The following is a 26,329-nucleotide window of genomic DNA, read 5'->3' as shown; positions in this document are numbered from 1 at the left end:
GATTTTTGAGAACTTTTGATATTATTAGAAAAGTTAGTAGTTAAGGTTCTTCAAGTTAGAATAGGACTAGAAATCCCACATTGGAAAGTTGAAGAAAAGAGTCCCCCTATACTACTTATACTCCCACTAGAGCTCCTCTTGTAATCAATATTGAAAATCCTTTAGTGGAAATTCTATTGTGGGAATTATTCTCCTCTTGTTTTCTCTCTATTCTTTCTCCTCCCTTTTGGTGGATTCTTAGGATTTGCAAGTGAGCATCGTGAGAGCTATATCCTTTGAATAGCCTACCAAGATGGTGTTTTTGGTCTTGGAAGAGAGTGATCCGCTCTTGCTCCTCTTCCAACTACCGTCTTCCTTACGTCGTACGTGCCACAGTGGAGTTTCTACCTTGCCACAATTAGTGGCACCGACATACCCTTCCTTCTTCGAGTTTTCAACCAAAGTTCAACACATCCTCAGCGTCACTCAGAACCCGATATGTCGGATCCTACTCCAAGTGCGAGGTCAACTACAGTTGCATTGTGTCCTCCTAAACAACCTCAAAAAGCTCGTCTTTTGTATGCAATCGTATCCTCACAAGCTCTACTAGCTCGCATACTATGGTCCTTATCTTATGTGACATGCGTAAATTAGAACCCTAATGAATCAAAGACCACCCTACAGCTATATTTCGTAATGGTGGTCCCATATCTTCTACTCTCCCTAGCCACCAGATCCATGATTGTCAAAATTGTCATCGCTGCTTACTCTGGTCTCTGAAATTAGGTGAACTGACTTCTCCATTCTCTCTATTAAGGTTGTAACTGCCTTTTCTTTTCCTTTCAAGCTGCACTAAGTAACTGTCTGTTTTTCTTTTATGCCCTTCTCTGCCTAGCTATACCAGAAGGACGGATAATGCCCTTCTGACTAAGTGAACCGGGTAACGTGATGGCCTCGTCTAAGCATCTCTCCGTCATATCTCTGGAAAGATATATCAAACATGGAGTCATGTGATGATCGGCTACCCACTAACCTTTTGGTTGTGGTTGATCGGCTGAATGCAGACATAGAATGTTATGGCCTGCCCATTGCTATGCATCCACCTTAGCCTTATTGGCTATGAAACTGGCCGGTCATCGAGGCGATCCTGGCTCATCGAGCTTTGGCTTCCGCTGCAAGCCTACAAGCCATCATTGTCATTCTTTTGCTTTTATACTATGGTAAAAGCAAAATAATGACAATGATTCTGATCCAAAAATGAGTGGAGCCAAGATTTTGATCTAAAAGTGACCATAAGTCTTCAAGTAGATAATTAACAGACAACAAGAAATCCATGGTAGCATAAACGTAAAACAATGACAGTCTTTAGAGCATTAGACCGAAACTAAAATGAAAAGGAAAAAGCTAGCGATCCCAGTTCTTCAAGTTCAGGCTCCTACTCCTGCTTGCTCATCGAGCACTATAAGCATGCAATGCTACCTTGAAAAAAGCTTGGATCTTGTGTTTTTTTATCAAAATCAGCAATATTTTTTTGATTTTCTTGGAAATTTTGGAAGAATTGAAGATAGGTGGCATGAGAAGAACGGGAGCTTCTCACGCACTCTCTTCAATTATTAAGAGGGGGGAGGGCAAAACCAGTCCGAACTAGTGCAAACCGCCCGATTCGCACCATCTCCACTCCAACCGCTTGGTTCGAAGCAGTTCGCATCGATTCGGTGCAGTTTTCGATGTATGGGAGGGAAACGGCATTTTTTTATGTATGGAAAGGAATCGTGTCATTTCCCTCCCGGTTTAGTTTGATATGCCCCAAACCAAGCAGTTTGGGGCAGTACCTCATTGCATGTATTTGACCATGATCATGTCCACCACCAAGTTATCTAGCCCTCAAACACTCAAAGACTCCATATCTATATTGAAATCCAAGGATTCTATGCCATGTGCTTAAAATCGTCCATGGAGAAAAAGAAAAACATACCAGTTCTGGACAGTATCGCATTCTATGTATTTGACCATGATTTTGTCCACCACCAAGTTGTCTAGCCCTCAAACACTAGATGGCTCCACCATCGCTATCTTGAAATCCAAGGATCCTATATAACATGCTTAGAATCATCCATGGAGAAAAAGAAAAAAAATAAGGAGCAGCTTTTATGGATTGAAAAATTGTTTCTTTTTTCAATAGTTTCACTAATACTTAAAAAACCTTAATGGTTTCCAAGTTGGCGACCAGCTGATGTTGCCTCCTAAGCAATCCCATTGATTGTCCCATATGTGGATTCAAGTATCTTTTCCAAGAAAGAAAGTGTAGATGTGAATTAAAATATGTTAGCGATACTGAAAGAAATGTTATGAATAACACTGGCAAAGTTGTATGGATCAGAATTCAAACTGCAATAGCATATGATACTTAACATGTATTAAGCTAGATTATAGCACTAATGTCTTTACACACAAAAAAAAACATCTAGAAGATCAAACGAAAAAAAAATTCTGAACACAATGAACTACAAGAGATGTGCATTAACAAGCTGAGGTGCTTGTTCCAGCTATAAAGAAACGCATGATCGGTTGACGATTCATATAGAAAAGGCCTTTCGACCGTCAATGGTAGGTGCATACTGGATAGAAGGCGTAGACAAGCTTCTTGAAGCACTTAATTAGATAGGGTAGATTAAGGTAGCGTATTCAGCGTAAAAACCATAAAGCCCCTTTTTATTCTATATAAAATTCATTCGTCTTCTTGGAAAAGATGCATTTGTGAGTTCTAGTATTATAGTCTCAAATCGCAGGTTTGATGAAGAAAAGACCGGAAAAAGAAAGTAGCCGAGCTCGGGCAAGAAGCGAATCGAGAAAGTATAGAAAGGCCTAGATTAAAAGGCTTCATCTGCATTGAGTGTTTCCGCAAATCAAGCTCATCCTCCGAAAAGCGGATCGGCAGAAAGACAATGACTTTGCTTGGCTCGAGATATACAATAGGCTCTCTCTCTCTCTCTCTCTCTCTCTCTCTCTCTCTTTATTGCATCATGGGGGAGAAAGCAACCACAGTCTAGAAATGTTTTTATTGAATCTCCATTCTCCATTGAACCCGGAACTTTACCAGTTTCCTTCTTGGATCAACCAATAGAATGATTTCAGCTGATTACGCGCTTTGATCATGAGCAGTATATGCATGTTTATTCTCTCTGTCTTCCCTGAAATAGGGACTACTCAAGAATTTACGACTTAAAAAGCATTTCACTCCCAATCTTCTATTGTCAAGGTGGATTATGGTACTGATTTCTTTTCTTTAAACAAAAAAATACAGAGATCAAAGAAAAGAGAGAATCTTAAACACAACAAAGTACAAGAAAGTTTTTCTGAAGAAGGGTCTTGAATTTGGGTGGATGGATGCAAGAATAATGTCAAAGAACACCATCATGTTAGCAAGGATTCAAAGCACTTGCTTTGACTCAAATTATAGCACTTGTTAGGCAGGATTAGTAAACAAGGATACAAAAACCTCCACCAGTTTGATGGAATATGACATGTGCATCATGGTCTTTTGCATATTTTAATGTGATTTTGTTTCCTAAACAATTTTGAAAAGCATATGTCAAAATCCACTATGCATTAGACCCTCTTATGCTGCATATATTTTAAGATATGATAGATTCCTCTTCATTCTGTGGTGCTCAATGAAGGAACTGCCTAAGAATACATTTTTTGATCTTCCCCAACTATAGAAACTCCTAAAAACAGTTTGAAGGGGGATATTCTCTAACTCACATGGAGCAGAAGGTCAATAACAACCCACTAGCACGTTCAGTTCGGGCATATACCCAATCACTAATATCACTAACAAAGCAACATGCTACTTTAAGGCTGTGCCATCAAAAAAAAAAGCTTTATGTAAACATATTTAATACTTATTTCATATTTTAAACATCAGAAATATCAGAAAACAGTAACTTGAAGATATAATTAAAATTGAAAAAAGCTTTATGTAAACATATTTAATACTTATTTCATATTTTAAACATCAGAAATATCAGAAAACAGTAACTTTTCAGCGACTTTGGCTCTAGCTATGCCAACTTTGGTCGAAAATTACAAAAAAAACTCCAGAAAATGCCATTAAAAAATTCAGGTAAAAAAAATAAAACTACTTCACAACCTCTGTCACATAGTAGCAACCAGAAAAAGCATCATTTCTTAAAACTAAAATACTTCAAAGCACCATGTTTGAGGTGTAATATGTCATTTCATTGTATAACAGCAATCCATCATATCAATAGAAATTTCTAGGAATTTGAGCTCTAGGTATCCAATTTTACAAGTCTGAAAATTTACATCTCCAAATATATTTGGACTTTAATGCTGCAGCACTTCCAAGTCCTCTCAAAGCTTGTAATATCTAAGTTTAATCTAGACAACATGCTTCCTAATATGTAAAAAAAGGGAAAGAGATTTAGCATAAATAGAGCTTCAAATAGATTGGGTCGATCCATGACCCGACCCAGATAAACCTAACTAATCCATATTCAAACACCCATGGGTTGGGTCAGGTTTAAAAACTTTTGGACCAGATCTAAATTTCAAGTCGAGACCGAGTTTTGTATCTTTCAATCTGACCAGACCCAACCTGGCCCATATGTCATCTTGGGTTTAATTGGGTCAACAAAAAATGTGCCCGACCCAATCTGAACCTAATAAGGCTCAATCCAAAAATCTAAATCATATAAACCTCCTCCTTCTTTATGCTAGAAATATCTTTCTTAATTCATTGAATGAACTCTCATTTAAACTAACACTTCTTTTTTTTCATCTCAACAACTACATCTCCGCCAATCTATATTCACTTACTTATATTTAAAATATTCATACTTCGTTGTTTGTGTTTGTTGATTCCAATTTATAATGTCCTAAGTATATCAATATATATATATATATATATATATATATATATATATATATTAAAAATTGTAGTTTGAAAACTTAAAACAATCGATTACTTGGATGAAATTAATTTTTTTTAATAAAAATTTAAGTTTAAGTTGTTTCTTTTTAGTTTTATTTAATTTTTTAACAAATTTATATTTAATTATCAATTATTGTATTTTATCTATAAAAAAATAGTTAGATTCTTGACTCAAATTGCAAACTCGATCTAGCCTATTCTCCATTCGAATTCGATCGTTTTTGGTTGGTTCCAGGTCATACTTGACCATGACCAATCCAAATGACCCAATGGGTCTAAAATCCTTACCATGGACCCTACCCAACCCAATCCGATCAGCTAATAGGTTGGGTCTGAGTTCAAAACCATGACCCAAATATGAAATTGGATTGGTCAAGGCAAGCATGCACTGGTCCGATTGGACCCATATGCAGCCCTAAGCATAAACATCCATAAATAAATTAAATTGGATTGGTCAAGGCAAGCATGCACTGGTCCAATTGGACCCATATGCAGCCCTAAGCATAAACATCCATAAATTAGTCTTAAATCAAGTCTGCATGAAACAAATTTTTTTGTTCAAGGTTCGAAAGCTTGCATTCTGTTTCAATTTTAGCAAGCTAGCCATTTTTTGGTTTTAGCTATTTCAGCTTGAGCTGTAGAGTTTTGACCAAGAAAAAGGAATAATGATGAAAAAAATAAAAGAAGAGAAAAGTGAAAAAGGCCAAGGAAACATATATTACAAAGTTCTGAAGCATATTGTATCATTTATGATCATCAAATTTATTGTTCATGTGTTAAAGAATTATAAAAATCCTAAAACCCAATGAAATATTAAAGAACTACTATTTGATAATAACCTAAACACCCAAAAATGCTGTTAAATGTCCAGCGGAAGATAAGGTCATTGGTTCCGTCAACTTTTTCCTTTTCTCTATGTTGGCTAAATACTGTATATACAGAACATGGTGGATAGCTGTAGTCTAAGAAGGATATTCTGTCTTGTCTCTTTTGTATTTTTTGATTTAAAGAATGCGATGGGACAAAGGATAAACTCCTTATCATGTGAGGAGATAGACTGGTGACATCAAATCTAGAAATCCAATTTTTTAATCATCAATTAATAACAGCTCCAAATTATGTTATGCAAATGTTCGCTTCCTTTCATACTTAAATTGAAAGCTTAATTAGTGGGTTTCTTAAAAGGAACAATCAGTCTAACATTCACCATGAAAAGCTTTACATTTGTCTGATTTTCTTAAATACAAGGCAACTCGTATGAACTAACATAATATGGCTCAGATTTACCCTCAATTCTTTAAATTGGTTATTTGCAAGCTAGCCTTCAAATTAACTACTAATCTGTATCACTCATCACTAAAAAAAATGGTAGGAAACAACTTGTCATTCATTAGATTATCATACTCCTATAGTAGTTGTATTATCAATTTTCTGCTTGTGATCAAATTCTAAATTGATTTTGAAATGGATTTTGAGTTTCTTATTGTTATTTGTTACTCAAGAAGACAACAAAGCACAGCATTGAGCTAGATATTACATATTTTTTTCTCACTTCTCAAATGATGCAGACCCAGGAAAAAAAAGAGGAAAAAATTAAACGATCAACCTGCCAAAGGCACACGTTTCAACTCCCTGGCACAAACAAACATGTACAACAAACTGGATGGTACCTAAGATAGATAGACATATGACATAGTATGGTGATGCCAACCCTTTGTAAAGAATTTCAGCTGAATTATAAAACGTGTATTGCTATTGATTTTTTTTTTAAAGAAAATATCATGCCCAAAATCCCTTGATACAAAAAACACACTGGGAAAATGCAGAAAAGTAGCTTAGCATTTCTTATCATACATATGATGCGGAAGACTACTCCAGTCCAAAGATACGTAAATTACACATTGACCATGTTAGTTTTTAGCATAGTCTAAGCTTCGATAGCTTGTCTTCTAGACTTCATCTCTTTAACATTTCACCTCTAGTAAGTAACAAATTAATAAGGAGCTGACTTCAGTAGTGTAATTGTCAACTTCAAGTTCATGTAAAAGATTTCATGTTACACTGCTTAAAAGAATTCCAGGGCGTTAGAGCAGCACAAGAAATTGGGCAATTTGCCGAATATTTCTCTTTGAGTGTGTTGTAATTCTGAAAATTTGCATGGTTAACAAGAGAAAAGAAAAAGATCGACAACATTCAGCACTTTACCAGCATTCTGTATTTACAAGGATTCCAAGCATATATTTTCAGACAAAAAAGAACCTATGAAAAATCTCACACAGGATGACAACATATCTACTACTCATCCTGCACATCTAACATCACTATGTCCGTCATGTAATAGCAAAAATAGGATGAAAAATAAGAGATGTTATAAGAAGCCATCAGTCAAGTTAAAATTTACAAGAACATGCCGTACCTTCACTGGTAAGTTGTCATTGTAGGGATTCCTGAGATGATGTGTTTTATTGAAGGACAACTCGCATAGCTGCAATTTAAAGGCATGTCATGAATATTTCGAAGTCGAGAGGCCATAAGAATAGGCATATAAATTGCATTGTTTATTGAAAGAGAAAAGTTTCTAGTGGTTAGACAGCAAGCAGAGAAATGCATGACACTATAAAGTATAAACTAGAATCAAGATTTACATATTTGAGCAACAATTTATCAATCAAAGGCAGTAGCGAGCATAAAAATCTGGTACCTGTGTACCACTCAAAGATAAATTAGGTTATTAGACGGCTTTAGATCTCCAAACTATACGCCCACTAAATTATTCATAACTGAACGATAAATGTTGTACAGAAAATGACAATTGAACCAATCCCCAACCATCAGCATAATCTTCTGATATGTATTTGATCATATTCATACCTATCTCTGAAACATGGATCTTCTATGCTGCAACTTCCACTTTCAGTTGTACAATAAAACTAATGCATTCAATATCAAGTACCTCCATTTGATCACTCAAGATAGATCCAAGTGATATTATGTTAGGCCTTGACCCTCAACATGGCTCTAGTACTCACTAAGAACCTCTACATGAGTCTTCGTTAGCAACTGTTCCAACAACGTGCAGCATCCATTATCAATGCAAGCTTTTTTTTTTTATTCTCTATATTTTTGTCTCAACTTAGAGGGTGGGCCTTGGCACAACTATAAGGTTGCTTCATTTTGACCTGAGTATCAAGGGTTTAAAACATGGAAACAATCTCTTTACACGCGAGGGTAAGACTGTGTACATCTAATCTTCCTGAAAACTTGCTACAACAGGAGCCTCGTGCACTTGCATGCCCTTTTATTCTTGTCTCGACTTCCATCAATATTATCCTAGGTCCCAATTTTCTCTTTCTTGACCCCTTATATTCCTTGGACCTGCCAATAACACTCTTTATTGGAAGGAATGACTTTATGCTTCATCAAGGTGAAACTCTATCCTTATACTTCCATTACAGTCATACCACACATCAAAAAAGTTTGAACTTGCCATTATATCTAATTTCTTGGCTCTACCAAATAGAAAGTACATACAGTAGGTAAAACTCGAGGAAGAACTTTGACCTTCTTTTGGGTTGATATCCATACGTATTAGACATGCTAATCAATAGAAAAGGCACCAAGGAACAATGTTGTCATATACCATTCACAAACCTTTCAGACACAAACATATATATGTATGTTTATGTGTATGAGCATCCACTATACCTGAGCAAAATTGGCCCAACTTACCTAACCAAGCCTAATTTATAGTGGGCCTAGGTCAAGATATTTGTTCCAACGGGCTTGGCCAGGCTAAAAATTTTAGGCCCGAACCAAAATAGGGCCAAGCTCGTGCTTCCCAAATTTTGGCATGGCCCAACCCAAAAGTTATATATAATATATATTACATTATATTATATTATGTTATACATATCATATAGTAGTTAAAAGTGAAGAAAAAAATAAAATGGGGAAACGGAACCTTAAATTCTAAATTCCCTCCCATTCTCCTCTAGCTAACCCCTCATAAGCAAGTCACACTCTCACCAAATCGAGTACCTGTGTCATGCTTACCTCCTATCTCCCATTCAAAATCAAAATTTGAGACGTGAAGCTGAACCCTGACTTTAGGCTCTTGATCTCACGCTTAGGCCCCACCCAAACCCGGCCCGACTTGGTCAATGCTCAAGTCTACGACATCCCAAACATGGTGTAACTTTACGAAGCACTATAATATTGCAAATATAATGTCTAATTAAATGATATTATGCACCCTCGACAGAAATAAACTTCCTTGTATTTCTATCATCCATCTTTGATCTTTCAAAATAACGTATCTGAGTTGGGAAGTCCGTAGAAAATTGTGTACTTGATCACTTATAAGGAAGCAATGCTTGCGGCAAAAGCAACTCATATTTAACACATGCTTGCAAGAAGAAAACCATGTAAGCATGCAATCACCAAGTTGTTACACATAACTATATGGATACATTGGTGAAGATTATACCAGAAACAAACTTTTGATCCACAGGTAAAGAAGTTCCAAAACATTTTGTTTTTTCGTTCTCAAGTATCATAATATTTCAAATCATAATCAACGGCGTGGATTAAACAACTCATCACATAATTTTCATTGGTAATTTTTGCGCTAAAATTCTACCTTTGGATCATGTGTCCCTAAAGAACCCTAAAATGCAAGAAACTCAAAGAAAAAACCAGAACATGATAACCCAAGGATTAAGGACCTGATCCATTCCAATGATGTTGTGCCAGACCAGAGAGACCATGTCATGGGTCACATCAAGGATCCCCACTCTCTCCAGACCTAGGCCCTGTTTGGGGGAGCTTTTGGAGGGCCAAAAAGCACTTTTTAGCCCTCCAAAAGGACTTTTGGATGAAAAAGGATGTTTGGTAAAAATTTTGAGAAGCTATTTCAGCTTTTCCAAAAAGCCAAAAACAGCTTTTTGGGAGAAGCTCCATTTTGGAGCTTTCCGAAAACGCTGTTTTCAGCTTTGTCGGGAAGCTTTTTTTTTTACCAAAATACCCTCATTTAAATCTCACTTTTTTCTTCCAAAACTCTCATCCCGCCTTTTCCTCTCACCTATCCCTCTCCCTCTCCCTCTCTATCTTCTTCTTCCTCTCAACGTCGCCGCCTCTGTTCCCTCTTCCTCTTCTTTTTTTTCTTTTTTTTTTGTTTTGGGAGCTCGTGGCTGCCCACGGTGGCAGCCACCATGTCGGCCGCCACCCATGGCCGGCAACCCCTCCGCAAGCGGCTCACCCATCCCTCTCCCTCTCTATCTTCTTCTTCCTCTCAACGTCGCTGCCTCTGTTCCTTCTTCCTCTTCTTTTTTTTTTTTGTTTTGGGAGCTCATGGCTGCCCACAGTGGCAGCCACCATGCCGGCCACCACCCGTAGCCGGCAACCCCTCCGCAGGCGGTCGCGACACCACCCGTGGCGCGCGGCCGGCCTGTGGAGCGGCCGGGCTCGGCCGTGGGGTGGCCGAGCCTCCGCCATCCACGGCGTCCCAGCCGTGGGACCAGGGAGGCGAGCCGCAGCGAAGCCCCCATGGCGGCCAGTCGTGGGGCTTCGCTGCGCCGCGGCCAACCGCCGGCCATGGCGAGCCGCGGCCACGGCCAGGCCCCCTCCCGTGGCCGCCACGGCCAGGCCCCCTCCCATGGCCGCCACGGCCTGGCCCCCTTCCGGCGCCGCCGGCCTCGTGGGAGGATAAGAAAGGAGAAGAAGGGAAGAGAGGAAGGAAGGAGAAGAGAGAAGAAACAAGAAAAGAAAAGGAAAAGAAAAAAAAAGAAGAAAAAGAAAAAAAAGAGAAAAAAAAGAAAAGGAAAGAAAAAAAATAAATAAATAAAATAAATAAATAAATAAGGGAAGAGAGGAAGGAAGGAAAAGAAGAGAAGAAAAAAGAAAAGAAAAAAGAAGAAAAGGAAAGAAAAAGAAGAAAATGAAAGAAAAAAAGAGAAGAAAACAAAAGAAAAGAAAAGAAAAATAATAAATGCACAAATAAATATATATACGAATGAACAAATAAATAAATAAAAAATAAATAAGCTAATAAATAAATATATTTCAATGAAATAAAATCATAAATAAATAACTAAATAAAATAAATAAAAAGAAAAATAATGAGTGATGGCAAATAATCTGATCTAAATAAATAAATAAATAAAAATAAATATTAGTAATTATTTAACCTAGAAAATTTGTTAGAGAGATAAATGGTCATCAGAAGGGTGAAAAATTAATTTACACTAATAATTATAATATTTTATACATTTATTATTGTATTATACTATAAATATAATATTATATTACATTATATCATAATACATTGATATGTTATGTTAAATAATTTAATATTATATTAAATTATTATCCTATAATACACAATGTTATAGTACTATATTATAATAATATTATAATACATTATATTAATATTATATTATATCATATATTTATGTATTAATACATATTATATTTTATTATGCTCTGTTGTATAGTACTAGTAACGTCCTCCATGGTCATTTTGTCACACAAAAGTACTTTCTCAGTTTGTTTACCAAACACATGTTAAAGTGACAGCACTTTAAAAATGTAGTTACCAAACAGCAAACAGCCTTTTATAAACGCTCTACATCAGACAGCTCTACTTCCAACAACTCCCCCAAACAGGGCTCTAGTCATCCCAATCTATCATAGCTAAGACAGAACAAGAACATTGCATCCCAACACTCGAAATGGTTTGGCATCTCGGGACATCGAGTTATTTATTTTTTAATTTTATTTTTGTTTTTGTTTTTTAATAATTGTTTCGGTCCATCTCAATATTGTACCAACCTGGTTCCAAAATCAGGAAGGCGTCGCTACCAGGATTTAACCTTGCTCTAACCCATGGTTAGGCCATATCATCAATTTCACTTTAATTAAGTCTCCTAGGTTTATTCGTGGATCCTATTCAATAACCAAAAGATGTAGTCTATCCAAGGCCTATGCAATAAAAAAAAGACCAAACACAAACCAATTGCATAGGAATCAGTTGAGAGTTCCGATTTTCTTCATATGTTCGAAGCAAATTATTCCAAGAACGATGAGGGTTCTCTTGAGTTTCTCCATGGACACCTTACAACTCATCAATAGTCGATATTTGGGAGCTCAAGAGTCCTTCGACTTTCATTATTGGCCACATATAACGAAATAAAACGAGCAAGTCTAAGAATATTTGACTACTAGATTGCGCAACTACTCACCTTGACAGTTATGCCATAATGTCCTTCAAGGTACATGTGCAATAGATCAAGGATCGCCAAACCAGTCTTGGAACCTGTATTGGTCGGCGATGGGTACAATTCGGTACCAGTTCGATACTGAACCGAAACCGATACGGCTAGGGCGTGCCGGTTCCGTAGCGACACACCCAATTTTTTTTGACTTTTCAAGAATATTTAATTGGTAATCAATCTTTTTGAAGTTTTTTAATGATTTTAAATGTAATTTAATATTTTTGGTTTAACCTAATGATGCATTTTATTGTTTTAAAATTATACAAATCATAAAATAATTAGTGAGATGTTGCATGGTACAAGAAACAACATAAACTATCCTTAATTCAAGTAGTGACGTGAAAAATATAAAATAATACACTTATATATATTTAAAGTACAACATACATACCGACATCTAAAATTTAGTCGAGTGGCGATGGCTCTCATAGATATTACGACTGTGGAGGAGCCTATCCGAATATGCTGGCAGCAAAATTCGACTTATGAGATGCCCCGAATTGCATAAGATAGTAGCCATCGGAAGATGCCTTAGATGCACTAGATCCAGATCCGTATTCGTATGGATCATAGGCTTTTTGTGGTTGCGATTAATAGATTCCAGTATACGACTCGGAATCTAATACATCTATGGATTCTACTCCACATGCGAGGTCATTTGCAACTGCATCGTATCCTTCTGAATGACCTTGAGGAGCCTGTATTCTATATGCAATCATATTCTCGAGGACTCTATCTAATTATGCACCGTGGTCCCTATTTTGTGTAGCATACGTAAACTGGAACTCATCGGTGTATCAAAGACCATCCTGTGCTGTCTCATAAATAGTGGTTTCCTGTCCTCCACTTCCTAAATGGCCAGTAGATCCATGACCACCAAAACTGCCATCGTTACTGCTTTAGGACTCCTCGACTCTCCATTGAGACTGCAGGTGTCTTTTGTTTTTTTAGTGTATTTGGCAGCTGCCTTCTTACCCTTCATGCCTCTCTCCTGACCGAGTCGACCAGGTAGCGTAGTGGCCTTGTCTAAGCATCTCTCAATCATATCTCTGAGAGTATCTCGGACAAGAGTCATGTGGTGACTGGCTCTCCTGTGGCTGTGGCTAATCAGTTGTAGAAATGCGTGGAATATTGCGCTTAGCCCTATCGACCCTAGCCTCACTGATTATGAAGTTGGCCGGTCGTGGAAGCAATCCTGACTCAAGCTCCAGCTCCTGTTGCTGCCCCACAAGCCATCCGATATAAAATCATCCTCAACATCAATAAAAGCACAATACATCAGATTTGTATACTTGAGCTCCACTTTCTTCTGAATGCACTTTAGCCTCAACTTCAGATTGTAGTGAACATATACAAAGTCATTGAGGCACTTTTCTACCAAATGGTTTCTCTGCTTGCGGTGGATGAGGACGAAGGTGGACCAATTACGCTCACAGCCGCTTCAGACCATCTGAAAAAGGATCCAGATAGCTACCTGCTTAAAACTTTTGCGGATAGCCCAAAATGAATCCACCATTCCGCTGTAAAGACATTAAAAAAAATAGATATAAGATAATAACATATTAGGAACCATCTAACTCTAGGTAAATATCCTCCTAACGTGTAACATACCTGAATTCATACTTTTCTTACTTACGACAGATGCTCGCTGTCTATCGCTTCCTCTAAATAATTTGGTCTATGAAAAAGAACCGTATTGTACTATGTTAATAATAGAAGATATCAATTAACTTACACACGTCACTTTAGTTACTTCTTCTAAACATAGGGCCACGACTTTTGGATCAAGCTCCATCTTGTAAATAACATTACACAGAGTGGCCAGAAGTTCGTCATCCATACCAATTCCAGTTATGTTGTATTGTAACTGAGGATTCAGATAGTATGCTGCACATAGAGAAAATCGTCTTAGTTAAATTATACAAGTATAGAAGCAATCTAATTTTTAATATTCTTGCTTACCTGCTAGATGCAAGTTTCTACCCATTTGGTAGTCAAACTGCCAAATTAATGATGCTGATATACTCCTGAGCAAGGATTGGATCTGCCTCCATGATCTAAACCTTTGCCCACTCCATCATATGATACAGAAAATCCATCTGAGGGTACCTAACTATCCACACCTCGAAGCACTTCATAAAATGATTCGATAGCCTTTACTATCGCAGTGACCCGTACCAAAATGTCTGCCTCCTCACCAAGCCTTCGACACTGCTTCTTTCAGTGTCGTACCGGGCATATCTACTTTTCTGCCGCTCGGAACTGACAAAAATCTGACACAGGGCTATTTTCTTCTCAAAAAGGTTATCAAGTGAAACATAATTGGTAGCAAATCGTGACTCCTGGTTTCAAAATCTCCTTCTGCATACCTTCTCATCAGTGAAAGACCCAAGTATAATTATAAATATACCTGATGATGATTTGAGCTGTCTCCACTGTCTGCTGTCCCCTACGAATTTTCGCAATGTCCATCAATATAAGGTCAATACAATGTGCAACACATGGGATCCAAAAAATATGTGGCCGCTCCATCAAAATCTCTCTGACGGCCTTAAATTATGACTCATTATTAATGATAACCTGCACGACATTCTCCTCTCCTATCCGATCAATCATCTCCTTCATAAGTTTGAGGATGTACACGGTGTCGTGCACCTAATAAGAAGCATCAACCAACTTATGGAAGAAAGTCTTCGTATCACAGTATGTCAAAAAGTTGATTATGCTCCGCCTGTTAGGACCGGTCCAACCATCGCACATCACAGTTAGTCCATACATGGGCCAGTTGCGACAATAATGCCCCAGTGCCCATAGTCAACCCAATTCGAAACGGGTTTGACCCACTGCGAACTGACCGATTCACACCAAGTCGGCATCGAACCGGCCGATTCCGGCCCGTAGGAGCTAGAACCGAATTTAAATGGCAAACCGATCCAGTTTCGCACCGGGTCGGTTAAGTACTGCCTGAACCGGGTGGTACAGCCCGGTTAGGCAGACCTTGAAACAAATAGCCTCCAATAAACATGCTACATTTGTTTACTTAATGAATCTCTTTGCAAACAAAATTGAATGGCTAGTTGCGAAGAAAGGTATTCTTTTCACAAGGTATAACTAGCTATACCTATTTATGTATTATAAAATTGACCATGGATCAATTCCCTTTTTGGAAGCATTGAATATACCTATAATTCTGAGTTTCATGATACTCTTCCCTAAATACATGTCAGACCCAACGGCATCCCATTCAATCTAACTAACAAAATCTATAAAATAAAAATTTTGATCAAATCTATGTTATTAGAACATCTCACATTCGGATCTACAAGATTAGAGGCACTCTTCGTACAAGGCAAACTTTGGCTTTTAACGCACATGAGCTCACCAATTTAATAGGATTCTTATCAACTCTATCCTCTAGTGCAACTTCAATTGCTTCATCTAATGTTTTTGGAACTTTACATCTCCTAGTTTTGCCACACTAACCTCAAACGTGTTCATCTCTTAACAAAAATCTTACATGCATACCCAACTTGTTGATCATCAATTTAATCCATAAGACATTATAACGTCATCATAATCAACCAAGCCTTTTCCCATTAAATTCAGTGTTAGTTGACTAGAGCTCAAAGTTGAGAAGGCTCCATGGAAGGATTGAGTAAATTAAATGACCAACCAGCCTGATATCGACCCTATAAAATTGTCGCCAAATTCCTAGCTAGGTAACTTTAGGCAAGAGAGAGTCTGCCACAAAACATAATATACATGACCAATTTGAAAGGAGACTGGTCACCATAATAGTCACCATTTAAGCTCATGCAACCATGCAAAACTAGTGAGTTTAATCCACTACGATATCAACAATCTATATAACATTTTATAAGATTTTCCTTAATTTTGGTAGCAAGCAATGCCTGCAAAATCTCAACAGTGATTACTACCCTCTAATTCTATCATGCATCTCTAAATATATCACATCATTCTTCCATATAGCATACTCACAATTGTAAAAAAAAATATTCAATATTTCCAGGCCATCAATTTTCACCATCCTACTACACTTGAAATCCATATTATAAGTTGCTTGGTTTTTAAACCATCAAAATTACAGCCACTCCACCTTAAATAAACTTTAACACTTTGTATCATCCTAGCAGTCAATACTATATCCACCATGTTTCATGGGACTGCCTCCCGCATACCAGCATGCCATTTACCTATAACTCAAGGCTTTGGGCCAATCCTTGGACTAGGCCTAGCAAGGTCCGCCAAACCGACGCGCTTTTTTTTTGAGTTTTTCAAGTTCAATTAATTGGTAATCAATCTTTTTCAACTCTTTTAATAATTTTAAGTCTAGTTTGATTTTTTTTTGATACTTTTTTTATGTTTTTTGATGTTTCTATGATCCCGATTTAACCTAAATGATGCATCTTATTGTTTTAAAGTGATACAAAACATAAAATGATTAGTGAGATATTGCATGCTAGAAAAAGCAACATGAAATATCCTAAAATCAACTAATGAGGTAAAAAATATAAAATAATATAATTAATTATATATACTTAAGTACAACATACATACCGATATCTAAAATCTAGTCAATTGGCGATGCAACATATCATAAAATCTCATCGTGTAAATCATCCATAGATCTACAACATATCATAAAATCAAGCCCAAATCCAAAATTTTGGCATAATCTCCTCTTATTTTGCAAAATTCAAGCTATTTTTTGGAGTCCGAAAAAAAAAGAAAATGAGATAAGGAAGAGGAAGCACACCTTATTTGGATCTTTCTTTAATCACACTGAATCGGTGTGATTTTACAAATTGGAGAAAAGGAGGAGCCGGAAGACCTCTAAACGTTACAGAGAAGAAATGTTGGAAAAGCCTCAGGCCTTCCCAAAATCTTTTTTTAGCAAAAGAAGGAAAGAGAGAGGGGGCCCGGTTCTGAATCGGGCCGACTTGGTGTGAATCAGATGGTTTGCACTGAGCTTAATGAAACTGGCCGATTCTGGCAAGTTCGCACCGAGTTTGAATGAAACTGGTTGGTTCCGGCCAATTTGCGACTAGTTCCAACCGGTTCGGTCTGGTTACACACCTTTTCAACCGATTCGGGACCCATTCCAATCTGTTCGGTCCGGTTCGGCTGACCTTGAGGCCTAGTGCAACCAGAAATTGATAAGTCCTGAAAGCACCCAAATGCAGTTGCTCTCGTACCTCTGAACATCCCTGATGAGTCTTTGATTATGTTAATAGAAGACTTAACGGATTGTCTGTTTACCTTAATAAACAATTAATTACCTCACATGAATACTGATGACATGCTCGGTGTCCATAAATATAGCACGGATTCTTTCTATTATCTTTATACAATTCATCCAACCATCTACACAAAAGTATAGTTTGAAACTTGGATGGTTGACTTCCTGAAGCCAAGTAATATTTGTTCTCAACAAAAGTTATTCTTTGCTTTAATCTATGTTCCACAACCATACTTTAGAACACTATCATATCCTATAAAATCTGGCACTAATTAGTAATAGCTTGATACATAAACCAGTATGACAATCAAGGTTTAAGTATCATGTACTATATGTTTGAAAAAGATAGCACTTTTTTGCTGCAAACTGGCAACAATCTACATAGAAAGATGAACATCTAAGTCAATGAAAATGCTATTTATTTGCAGATAGGACAGTTGTTTTTTCGTGATGCAGAATGTATTCATCGCAATATACACCTTTAACCAAATAAATCTAACAAAGGATATCAAAATAAACATACCTTTAGCCATTTGACTGAAAAGTTTCGACCATAATGTGCAGTTCCATGAGCATATTTCCAATTCCCTCCGCCAACATATCCACCAATCTTAGATGTCATCTTGGCACAACCCTTATAAATCACAAGCAAGCATTATTTGCTTCAGCCACAATAATAAGAGTGAAAGGTATTTTGAGAAACCAATTAAACTAAAGGTTTTTTTCTATCCATATTTTTTTAAAGGTTTGTATTAGGCACGTGCTTGACAAAGCAAAATGTAACAAGTCTATCCTACCTGGAAATGTCGAGTTCTGTTGATTGAGAATATCAAAATAACATTCTCTGAGGATTCAAAAGCTTCATTAAGTTTAGCCTCATTACTCCTTTGAGTTGCCCAAACACCCTGCTGAACGGATATTTCCAGATTTTCTCGGTTGCAACTTTTAACAATAAAATACCTAGTTATTCATATTTCAGAATAGAAAATTTAATCAGAAGGCAGTGACTGCATCCAATCAAATCCATCCAAAAGTAAACATAAAAAAGGGGAAAAGCATATGGAAATGTTGTAGAATAATATGTAGGTTGCAGATAGGATGTTGCTATCCAAATAATAAACAAGATAGAAGCAACCTATAGAGCAATAAAGCACAATTTACAATAGCAATTAGCTTCAATTAAGAAAGCAAAAAGCCATCGATCACGTCAAATCAAGCAGTGAACCATGTTTATCCTATGATGACGCTTGGCAACAATAACTACACTTCCATATTGTCTGCAACCGCTCCAAGGGTTAAAGCTTGGACCATGACTAGCAGATTTCAAAGAGAAGTCACAAAACCTAAGTGAAACAGCCAGAATTTTCATAGTTTCAACCGAAACTGATCTTCCCAGTCCGCTTTCAGTAGTTTCAAACTTAATAATATAGATATTCTTAATGTTTTCTCTCATTACTTTTGCAGATCGATTGGCATTATGCTAATAATATCATTTTCAGTTTCATCCAGAACTCCAAAACTGAACTGAAAAACAGTTTCAGCTGGAACTGATCCAAAACCAGTGTCAGTTTCATAGTTTCAGCCAAAACTGATTTATTGGTGAAATAGGTATTATGTTGTGCGTACTTCTATAATTTCCTATTCTTTCTTGAATTCCAAGAAGCATTTTGTCAAGACTAAAGTTAGTTCCTATGAGTCTTGAAAAGACAAGAAAGAAACTTACTGTTAGGTCTTAAGAAACTCAAAAGAAGAAAGTTGTTGGCATAGATTTAGCTATTCTAATGCTTAAATCTTAATAATGTAGATTGTCATGTGTTTAACTCACATCAAACTATTACCTTATATAATATAATGTGAAGCTTGAAAAGTTGAAATAAATTTGAATTTAGAAAAATCATAGTTTGACTGTTTACAAAGCTATTAAAGCGATACAACAAAAGGTCCTGAACAAGCGAATACATAGGACTGGCAATTTCTTGCTTGGAACCACTAACCTGCCAGAACATGCTTGAAATAAATGGGTTTGGTTGAGGGTTCGTATAATCAGGTTATGTTTGTTTAATGAAAATCAACCCAATTATAAATAGGTTCAGTTCGAACTTGGCCCCCAAACTAATTGGTCGGCATGAGATAGATAAATTCTTAAAACATAGTCCTAGGCCCGTAGAATAGTGGTAACTCGGTCGTTGACCATAGGCTAATTAGGTCTTGGTTCTAGTGATGAGAAAAATTACGCAACCAATGATTATGAAAAACATTAAAAAAATATTGAGGGAAAGAGTGAAGTGCATAGCGTGTTGTCATATTTCTTCTCCACTTTAATTTCCTCTCCTCTCTCTCACTTTATTTAGACAGCCAACCCTAGAACCCTTCTTCCCAGCTATAGTTTGTTTTCAATTTTTTAAGGTAGATAACTAGCAAGAATAGACCTATAAATGGCTTAGCGAGTTGGGAAATGGTCCATGTAAAACAAGTGGTTTGGGTATGAATTTGCATTTATATACTCAATTACAATGGGATCAATTATGGGTTGAGTGTTTTTTGACCCAACAACAAGGTGAGCTAACTCGGTCCCAACCTGACTCAACCCACTAGCACTCATACCAGTATACTCACAAATGGGTTTGAATTACCTTTCTTGACTTTTCATTTTTCATTATTTTCATTTTTTTTAAATTTTTGCACTTATACCAGAGCTATTGAAACTATCGAGAATGTTAAAATTGAAACCAAGTTAATTAAGCCAAAAACAAAACCAAAACCAAATTTTCAAATCTTGGTTGACATAATAATCCTCTAAAAAGGATTATCGAGGATTAACTCAAATTTTGTGACTTTGGAGGAGACCCAAAAGCACGTAAGTGTTTAGTTACAAGATAATCAGCAGAATTTTCTTTTCAAAATATCATATGCATTGTTCATGCTTGCATTCCATGAAGCATCACTAGTCACTCGATAATTAGAACACCATTATTCTAACATGGTTCTATATAGTTGTTGAATTCATCACCATGTAATATTTTATAACGTAAAAGATGATCTTAGTTTAGTTATTTTCTATTTGTTCTAATTTTAGAGTCATATTTTATTATCAGCAATTCTAAATGGCTTCAAAAAAGTATCTGACCACCAAAAGTATATAACTCATTCATGGATTCCCAAAGTACAAGATAATCTCAAATGATATCAATATAATTTCTTGCTTTTATTTTTATATTTCTTGGTTATTTTCTGATTGCTTTTATTTTTTGCCTGAAACTCTGAACTTCAAATTGTCAACATTGAAGCCAAAACTCATCTTATAATAGCCAAAACTGTAACAAGTAAAAACCTTGAGTCCATATTTTAGTGTCTTTACTAACAGGAACAATATTAAATGTCAAGTAGCAAACTATGTCAATACAATCAATACTTGTTAAACTCAAAAAATGTCTAAAATATATTCAATCAATTTCCCTAAATAAAGTTATTCGATGTTAATGCTGTGAAAAGCTTGTAATATGATGCAACATGTCTATTTCGAGCTTTGCTCTATGAAACCAGCAAAAACATGACCATGAGATTCATAAACTTGTCATGTTAAAACATATTTTTAAAGATTTAAAGCATGTCAAAGGACCATTTTACAACTATAAGAACTAGTGCTCTAGAAGATAAGCTTTCCAAGTGTATCTTGATGCCTTAAAAGTGCCCATAAGTGGAGTCATATGTCATTCAACATCATTAGGAGCTAAGTGGCAAGATATTTAGGCACAGTAGAATATTCATGCCAACCTCTCACATAAATGGGCATGATATGAGAAACTTTAAACTTTAGTTCATGCATACTAGGCCGTCCACTTAAGCATTATAATAAAACAACACCAATGGAGCCCAGAAATAATTCTAAATCAGACGATTACTTCTAAGACAAGGTGGTTGACAGCCCATGATATAGACACATACATAGTTCTCATAATATTTTTCCCGGCCTTTATATTTTTGACAGCTCCTATAAGCATATTAATTGCTAAATACAATCTATAAACTATAGATTTTAGATTGATGTTCCTAGATGAGGATAATCATATTACATAGCATCTGACTATTTCGTTAAATCATTGGTCATACGGGTGACAGGACAACATTAAGTACATGAATGATCTAAAAGGAATAATTATTATGTACTGCAAAAATTCAGTAGGTTCAATTACTCTCCGCTACCAACTTGCATCTATCTCGTTTTGATGCTATTTAAAAGAAATGTCTAAGCCACATATACAAGCACTACGTTCTCTTGCTTGCTGTTAAAGGAGAGCAGGAGAAAAAAAATCCTTGAAACAAAGTTGATTCCCCACTGTGTTATTAAATACTCAATAACACCATAAGTTTTAATAGGCATAGGCTTCTCAGAAGCTAAATACAACTTCAGTAGAGACTTCAGAAACCAGTTTGTATGATAAAATGCTACAAGACATTTTTTTTTACAAAACCTGACAAAATCTAGAAACTCCAGACGAACCTAGATTGCCCTTGAGGGAGTGGAGATGCAGTTCTAGTGGCTTGTTTCGACAAGCCATTTGAAATATGCTGCACCTGATTGTCAGCAGGTGGCTGTGGTGGTTGTTGTGACTGCTGAATTTGAGATTGTGGCTGTTGTACATTGGACAGTTCAACTGGAATTGGTGGTTTCGCTGCTGCATTTTGATTAGCTACTGCAGAACCTTGTGACAATTGAGGCCTTTCTGATTGTTGGTTATAACTAGTGTTCCTATGCTGAAAATATCTATTTGAAGAGCCATAGTTGAAAGCACTCAGATGTTGAATCTTCTGAAAGACCTCATCAACAGGGGGAGGAGGTCCAGGCAGCTTTGCATGCCTATACCGACAATCAGGACCATTTGGGCAGAAACCCAATTTGTACCTGCAGTAGATATAACACCAGAATGTCAGATTGGATACCTCTGGATACATGGGGGATATTTAAAGCCTATCACAAAACATAGTAATCAGATATAATACATGTATACTATCAAAAGCATTTCAAACCATATGACATATCCAATGTGATCCCAAATAATAAAATTATACCTTACCAAGTAGTTTCTTAGTTGAAGATATTTCAGTTATATCAGCAGCAAAGTGCTTCTTGCATGTCAATTGTAACTGACAGCTGCAAATTTGTATACTAATGGTGAGTTCTAAAAAGACCCTTTTGCCTTGAAATTTAACAAAAAGTTTTTCCTTTATGGAGCTACCAATTCTAAAAAGCTTCACCAATGCAATTCGTTCATTAAATCTCATGCTATTACATAAATGTCTGACTATACTTTCAAACAATAAGAACTACAATAAGGCACCAATGTGTGGACTATCTAACAAAACTCTTATTTTTTCTTAGAACCGCTCAAATACACAGTGGAAACTCCACAAGAAGTTAAGAGCAGATCAAATGAAAGCAAATTCTTGACACTCTTTCCTTTACACTAACATCATGAATTTAGAGCTTATGCACCTCGTTCTTTTTACAAATAAAAGATTTGTATCTCTATATTTTTCATCTCTTCACAACCATTTAAATATACGTTTCACAACTAACTGAAGGTTGTACCTTGCAAACAATTTAGGCCCCATTTGGCAGAGCTTTTGGTGGGTCAGAAAGCACTTTCTGACCCTCCAAAAGTACTTTTGGATGGAATAGAGGTGTTCAGTAAAAAAGTCGGAAAGCTATTTTAGCTTTCTAGCAAAGCTAAAACAGTTTTTTAAGAAAAGCTCCAAAATGAAGCTTCTTCGGAAGAACACTTTTAGCATGCGTCGAAAAACTGTTTTGATTTATAAATTTTTTTATTTTTGCACCAAAATACCCATAATAAAATATTATAATTACAGAAAATGTATCTTTATATTTATTAATATATAATAATATTATAATATTTTATACCCTTATTATTGTATTATACCATAAATATAATATTATATTATCTATATCATAATATATTGATATGTTATGTTATATAATATCAAATTATGTTATATTATTATGCTATAGTATACAATATTATATTACTATATTATAATAATATTATATTACATTACAGTAATATTATACTATATCATATATTTATGTATTAATACATATTATATTTTATTATACTATATTGTATAATACTATGCAATATTCTTTATGGTCATTTTGTTATACCAAAAGTACTTTCTCAGTTTATTTATCAAACACAAATTACAGTTTCATAGTACTTTAGAAATATAGTTACCAAACAGCAAATAGCTTCTCATAAAATCTCTACTTCAAAAAGTTCTATTTCAAAAAGAGCTAATTCTGAAAGCTCTACTACCAACAGCTCTGCCAAACGGGGCCTTAGTGCAAGACCCTTGTATCTAATTACATATTCATATGTCTAAGATTTAGTTTACTTTCATCATTCAATATATTTTTTGGATGCCTTTTGTCAGAAGTATCTATTGTTTTATGTTTTTTTATACTTGGTTTTACTTAATGTGGATAAACATAGTATTAACCCCCACATTTCCTTAGAAATTTTAGATCTTATATACATTCATCCAAGCACTTTTCGTTGTAATCCTTATCAGAACTTTCCATCTACTTCCATTTCATAAGTAATCTGAACCAGGTCCTTTGTTTCATACCCATGTTTAAAAAAAAGAGCCCCTTTTCTTTTGAGGAGAAGTTGGAGATCTACAAACATATACCTCTAAAGTCAAAGCAACTTTATGGTGCCCCTTTTATCCCCACATGTAGCTTTACTCTTTAAAAGCAGCATCCAAGAAGAGTAAACTAGTCTAGCCGCCACCGCCCTGAAAAAAACGACGATCAATATAATTTTCTGTTGCATTGCAAAATAATTCCCAAAATCTAGGGATTTCTCACAAATATCCCATTAATTCTTATTAATGCCATAATTAACTTCTATGGCAACACTACTAGGATATTATGGGCTAATTTTTTGACCTCACACCCTCATAAAGATAATTCATACATTCAAAAGGAACCAAAAACTGCATCTCATATCGCCAAATTTCCTCAAACTCAGCACCTTCCAAAGAGTAATAAGGGAACCAAAAGTCCCCAAATTCCATAATCATGTACGAAATTCCACAACAGAACTCAAAACCCTAAGAACTACGTGTATTGTCTTGCATCTAATCAGCTTCAAATCAAGAACCCCTGATACATATTTCTTTCTGAAGAAATGAAAATCAGAAAAACATGGCAGATAGAAAGGAATAGGGAGAGTGTAGGATCTAGAGATTCATACATGTTGCACTCCTTGATATCCTCATTGGTGTGCTTATAGACACAATCCTGCTCACGGCACTCCCCATAAATGCGGAAGAATCGGCAGACAGGCATCCGCGCCTTGTCATACTGGTGGAGGAAACCGCAGGCGTCGCCCTTCATGCAGAGGCTGCGGAGCCAGTGGCGGCACACCGTCTGCCGGAAGCTCCGCCTGCCCGGGATGTTCCCTCCGGTGGAAGCCGCATCTCCGGCGACGGGGGTCGCCACGGCACCTGCATTCGCCGCGGCAGCCGTCGGGTCGGACGGCATCAGGGAGGCCGGGGCCGAGGAGGCATGGGCCGGGGCGCCGGCGTCGAGGCCGCCCTCGAAGTCGAAGCTGAGGGCTCCCTCGGCGTCCTCCATACCCTCGAAGAGGAGGCGAGGAGGAGACACCCTCGCTAGCTTTTTGGGGGAGCTCTCGTTTACGGTTGGGGTTAGGATTTCTGGGAACAGAGGAGTCTCATTCCAAATGGAGGAGAAAAAAAAAGAGGGAGGGGGGGGGGGGGGGGGGGGGGGGGGTAGATTTCAGGCCCGTTGGGACTTGGGAGGCAGAAGGATGTTTGCTATTTGATAATTATATTACTAAAATATTATAATATTTTAATATATATTTAGTAAATAAATTAAAAAATTATTTTATATAATAAAATTATTATGAAGGACATTGCATAGTATTATATAACAGAGCATAATAAAATATAACTGTTGCTGGTGGTCCAAACCGAGAACGATTGGCACAGCGGTGTGAACGGGGGTTCCCTTGGAGTTGGGTTGGTTGCGCTCCACCTTCCACCGGAAAACCTGCAAGCAAGCCTCGCACCACCACTGGGGTAGTGGGGGCCCTCCGACGATCAAGTCAGAGAGGATTGAAGGAGAAGGAGAGATAGCAGTAGCGAGTAAGAGAGTACTCTGGGAAATCTTTTCTTACCCTCCCCCTTCCCCCCAGCCGCATATATATCTGGCTGGGGGGTTCTCTGGGATTGGCCATCGTGTGGCACGATGGGGTCGCCACTGACATGGCCGTTACAGGGCGTCGTGGGGCAGCGTCGTGTACGGCCATGGCAGGGCGTGGTGGAGCTCCGCTTTGTACGGTTGGTACAGGAGATCGTGGGACAGCGCCGGATACGGCCGTTGCAGGAAGTAGTGGAGCAGGGGGCCGCGGCGTGCCTCAGAGGAACAGTCTGTTGTTGCCGAGAGGTATCCGACTCGGGGTCGGATTGCTGGATCAAGAGGCAGCCGACTCGGGGTCGGACTGCGGTGCCGAAGGTGTCCGACTCGGGGTCGGATTGCTGGATCAAGAGGCAGCCGACTCGAGGTCGGGCTGCGGTGCCGAAGATATCCGACTCGGGGTCGGATTGCTGGATCAAAAGGCAGCCGACTCGGGGTCGGGCTGCGGTGCCGAAGATATCCGACCCGAGGTCGGATTGCTGGATCAAATGGCGGCTGTAGTCTTCCTGGGCGCGCGTGCCGGTCACGTGGGGCATGGTGGCTAAGTTCCCCCGTAACAGTAGCCCCCCACTCCCGAGCCTGGAACCAGGAGGGGAGCGGGTGAAGGGAGTGACACTTCG

The 26,329-nt window shown here is 37.3% G+C and overlaps 1 protein-coding gene across 2 annotated transcripts in view; it reads right to left on the bottom strand.

The window, feature by feature from the left end:
- LOC103695637 (zinc finger CCCH domain-containing protein 45-like) overlaps positions 1 to 25,251 on the bottom strand; it is a 42,850-nt gene extending 17,599 nt beyond the window's left edge. The window contains exons 1-5 of one of the 2 annotated variants that reach the window (XM_008777010.4): positions 24,742 to 25,249; positions 21,969 to 22,370; positions 18,265 to 18,427; positions 17,991 to 18,101; positions 7,353 to 7,421 (exon numbers count right to left, since the gene is read on the bottom strand). In XM_008777010.4, the coding sequence (XP_008775232.2) occupies positions 7,353 to 7,421; positions 17,991 to 18,101; positions 18,265 to 18,427; positions 21,969 to 22,370; positions 24,742 to 25,124 (1,128 nt within the window). In that variant the 5' untranslated portion in view covers positions 25,125 to 25,249. Of the gene's footprint in view, positions 1 to 7,352; positions 7,422 to 17,990; positions 18,102 to 18,264; positions 18,428 to 21,968; positions 22,371 to 24,741 lie in introns of both variants that reach the window. The other variant, XM_039132650.1, reaches the window with a different exon arrangement.
- Between the last annotated feature and the right edge of the window lie 1,078 nt (positions 25,252 to 26,329).

The sequence above is a fragment of the Phoenix dactylifera genome, chromosome 12 (assembly GCF_009389715.1).
Source record: "Phoenix dactylifera cultivar Barhee BC4 chromosome 12, palm_55x_up_171113_PBpolish2nd_filt_p, whole genome shotgun sequence".
NCBI classification, from domain to species: domain Eukaryota; kingdom Viridiplantae; phylum Streptophyta; class Magnoliopsida; order Arecales; family Arecaceae; genus Phoenix; species Phoenix dactylifera.
The sequence above is the reverse complement of the archived record's forward strand: the minus strand, read 5'-3'. Positions and strand labels throughout refer to the sequence as shown.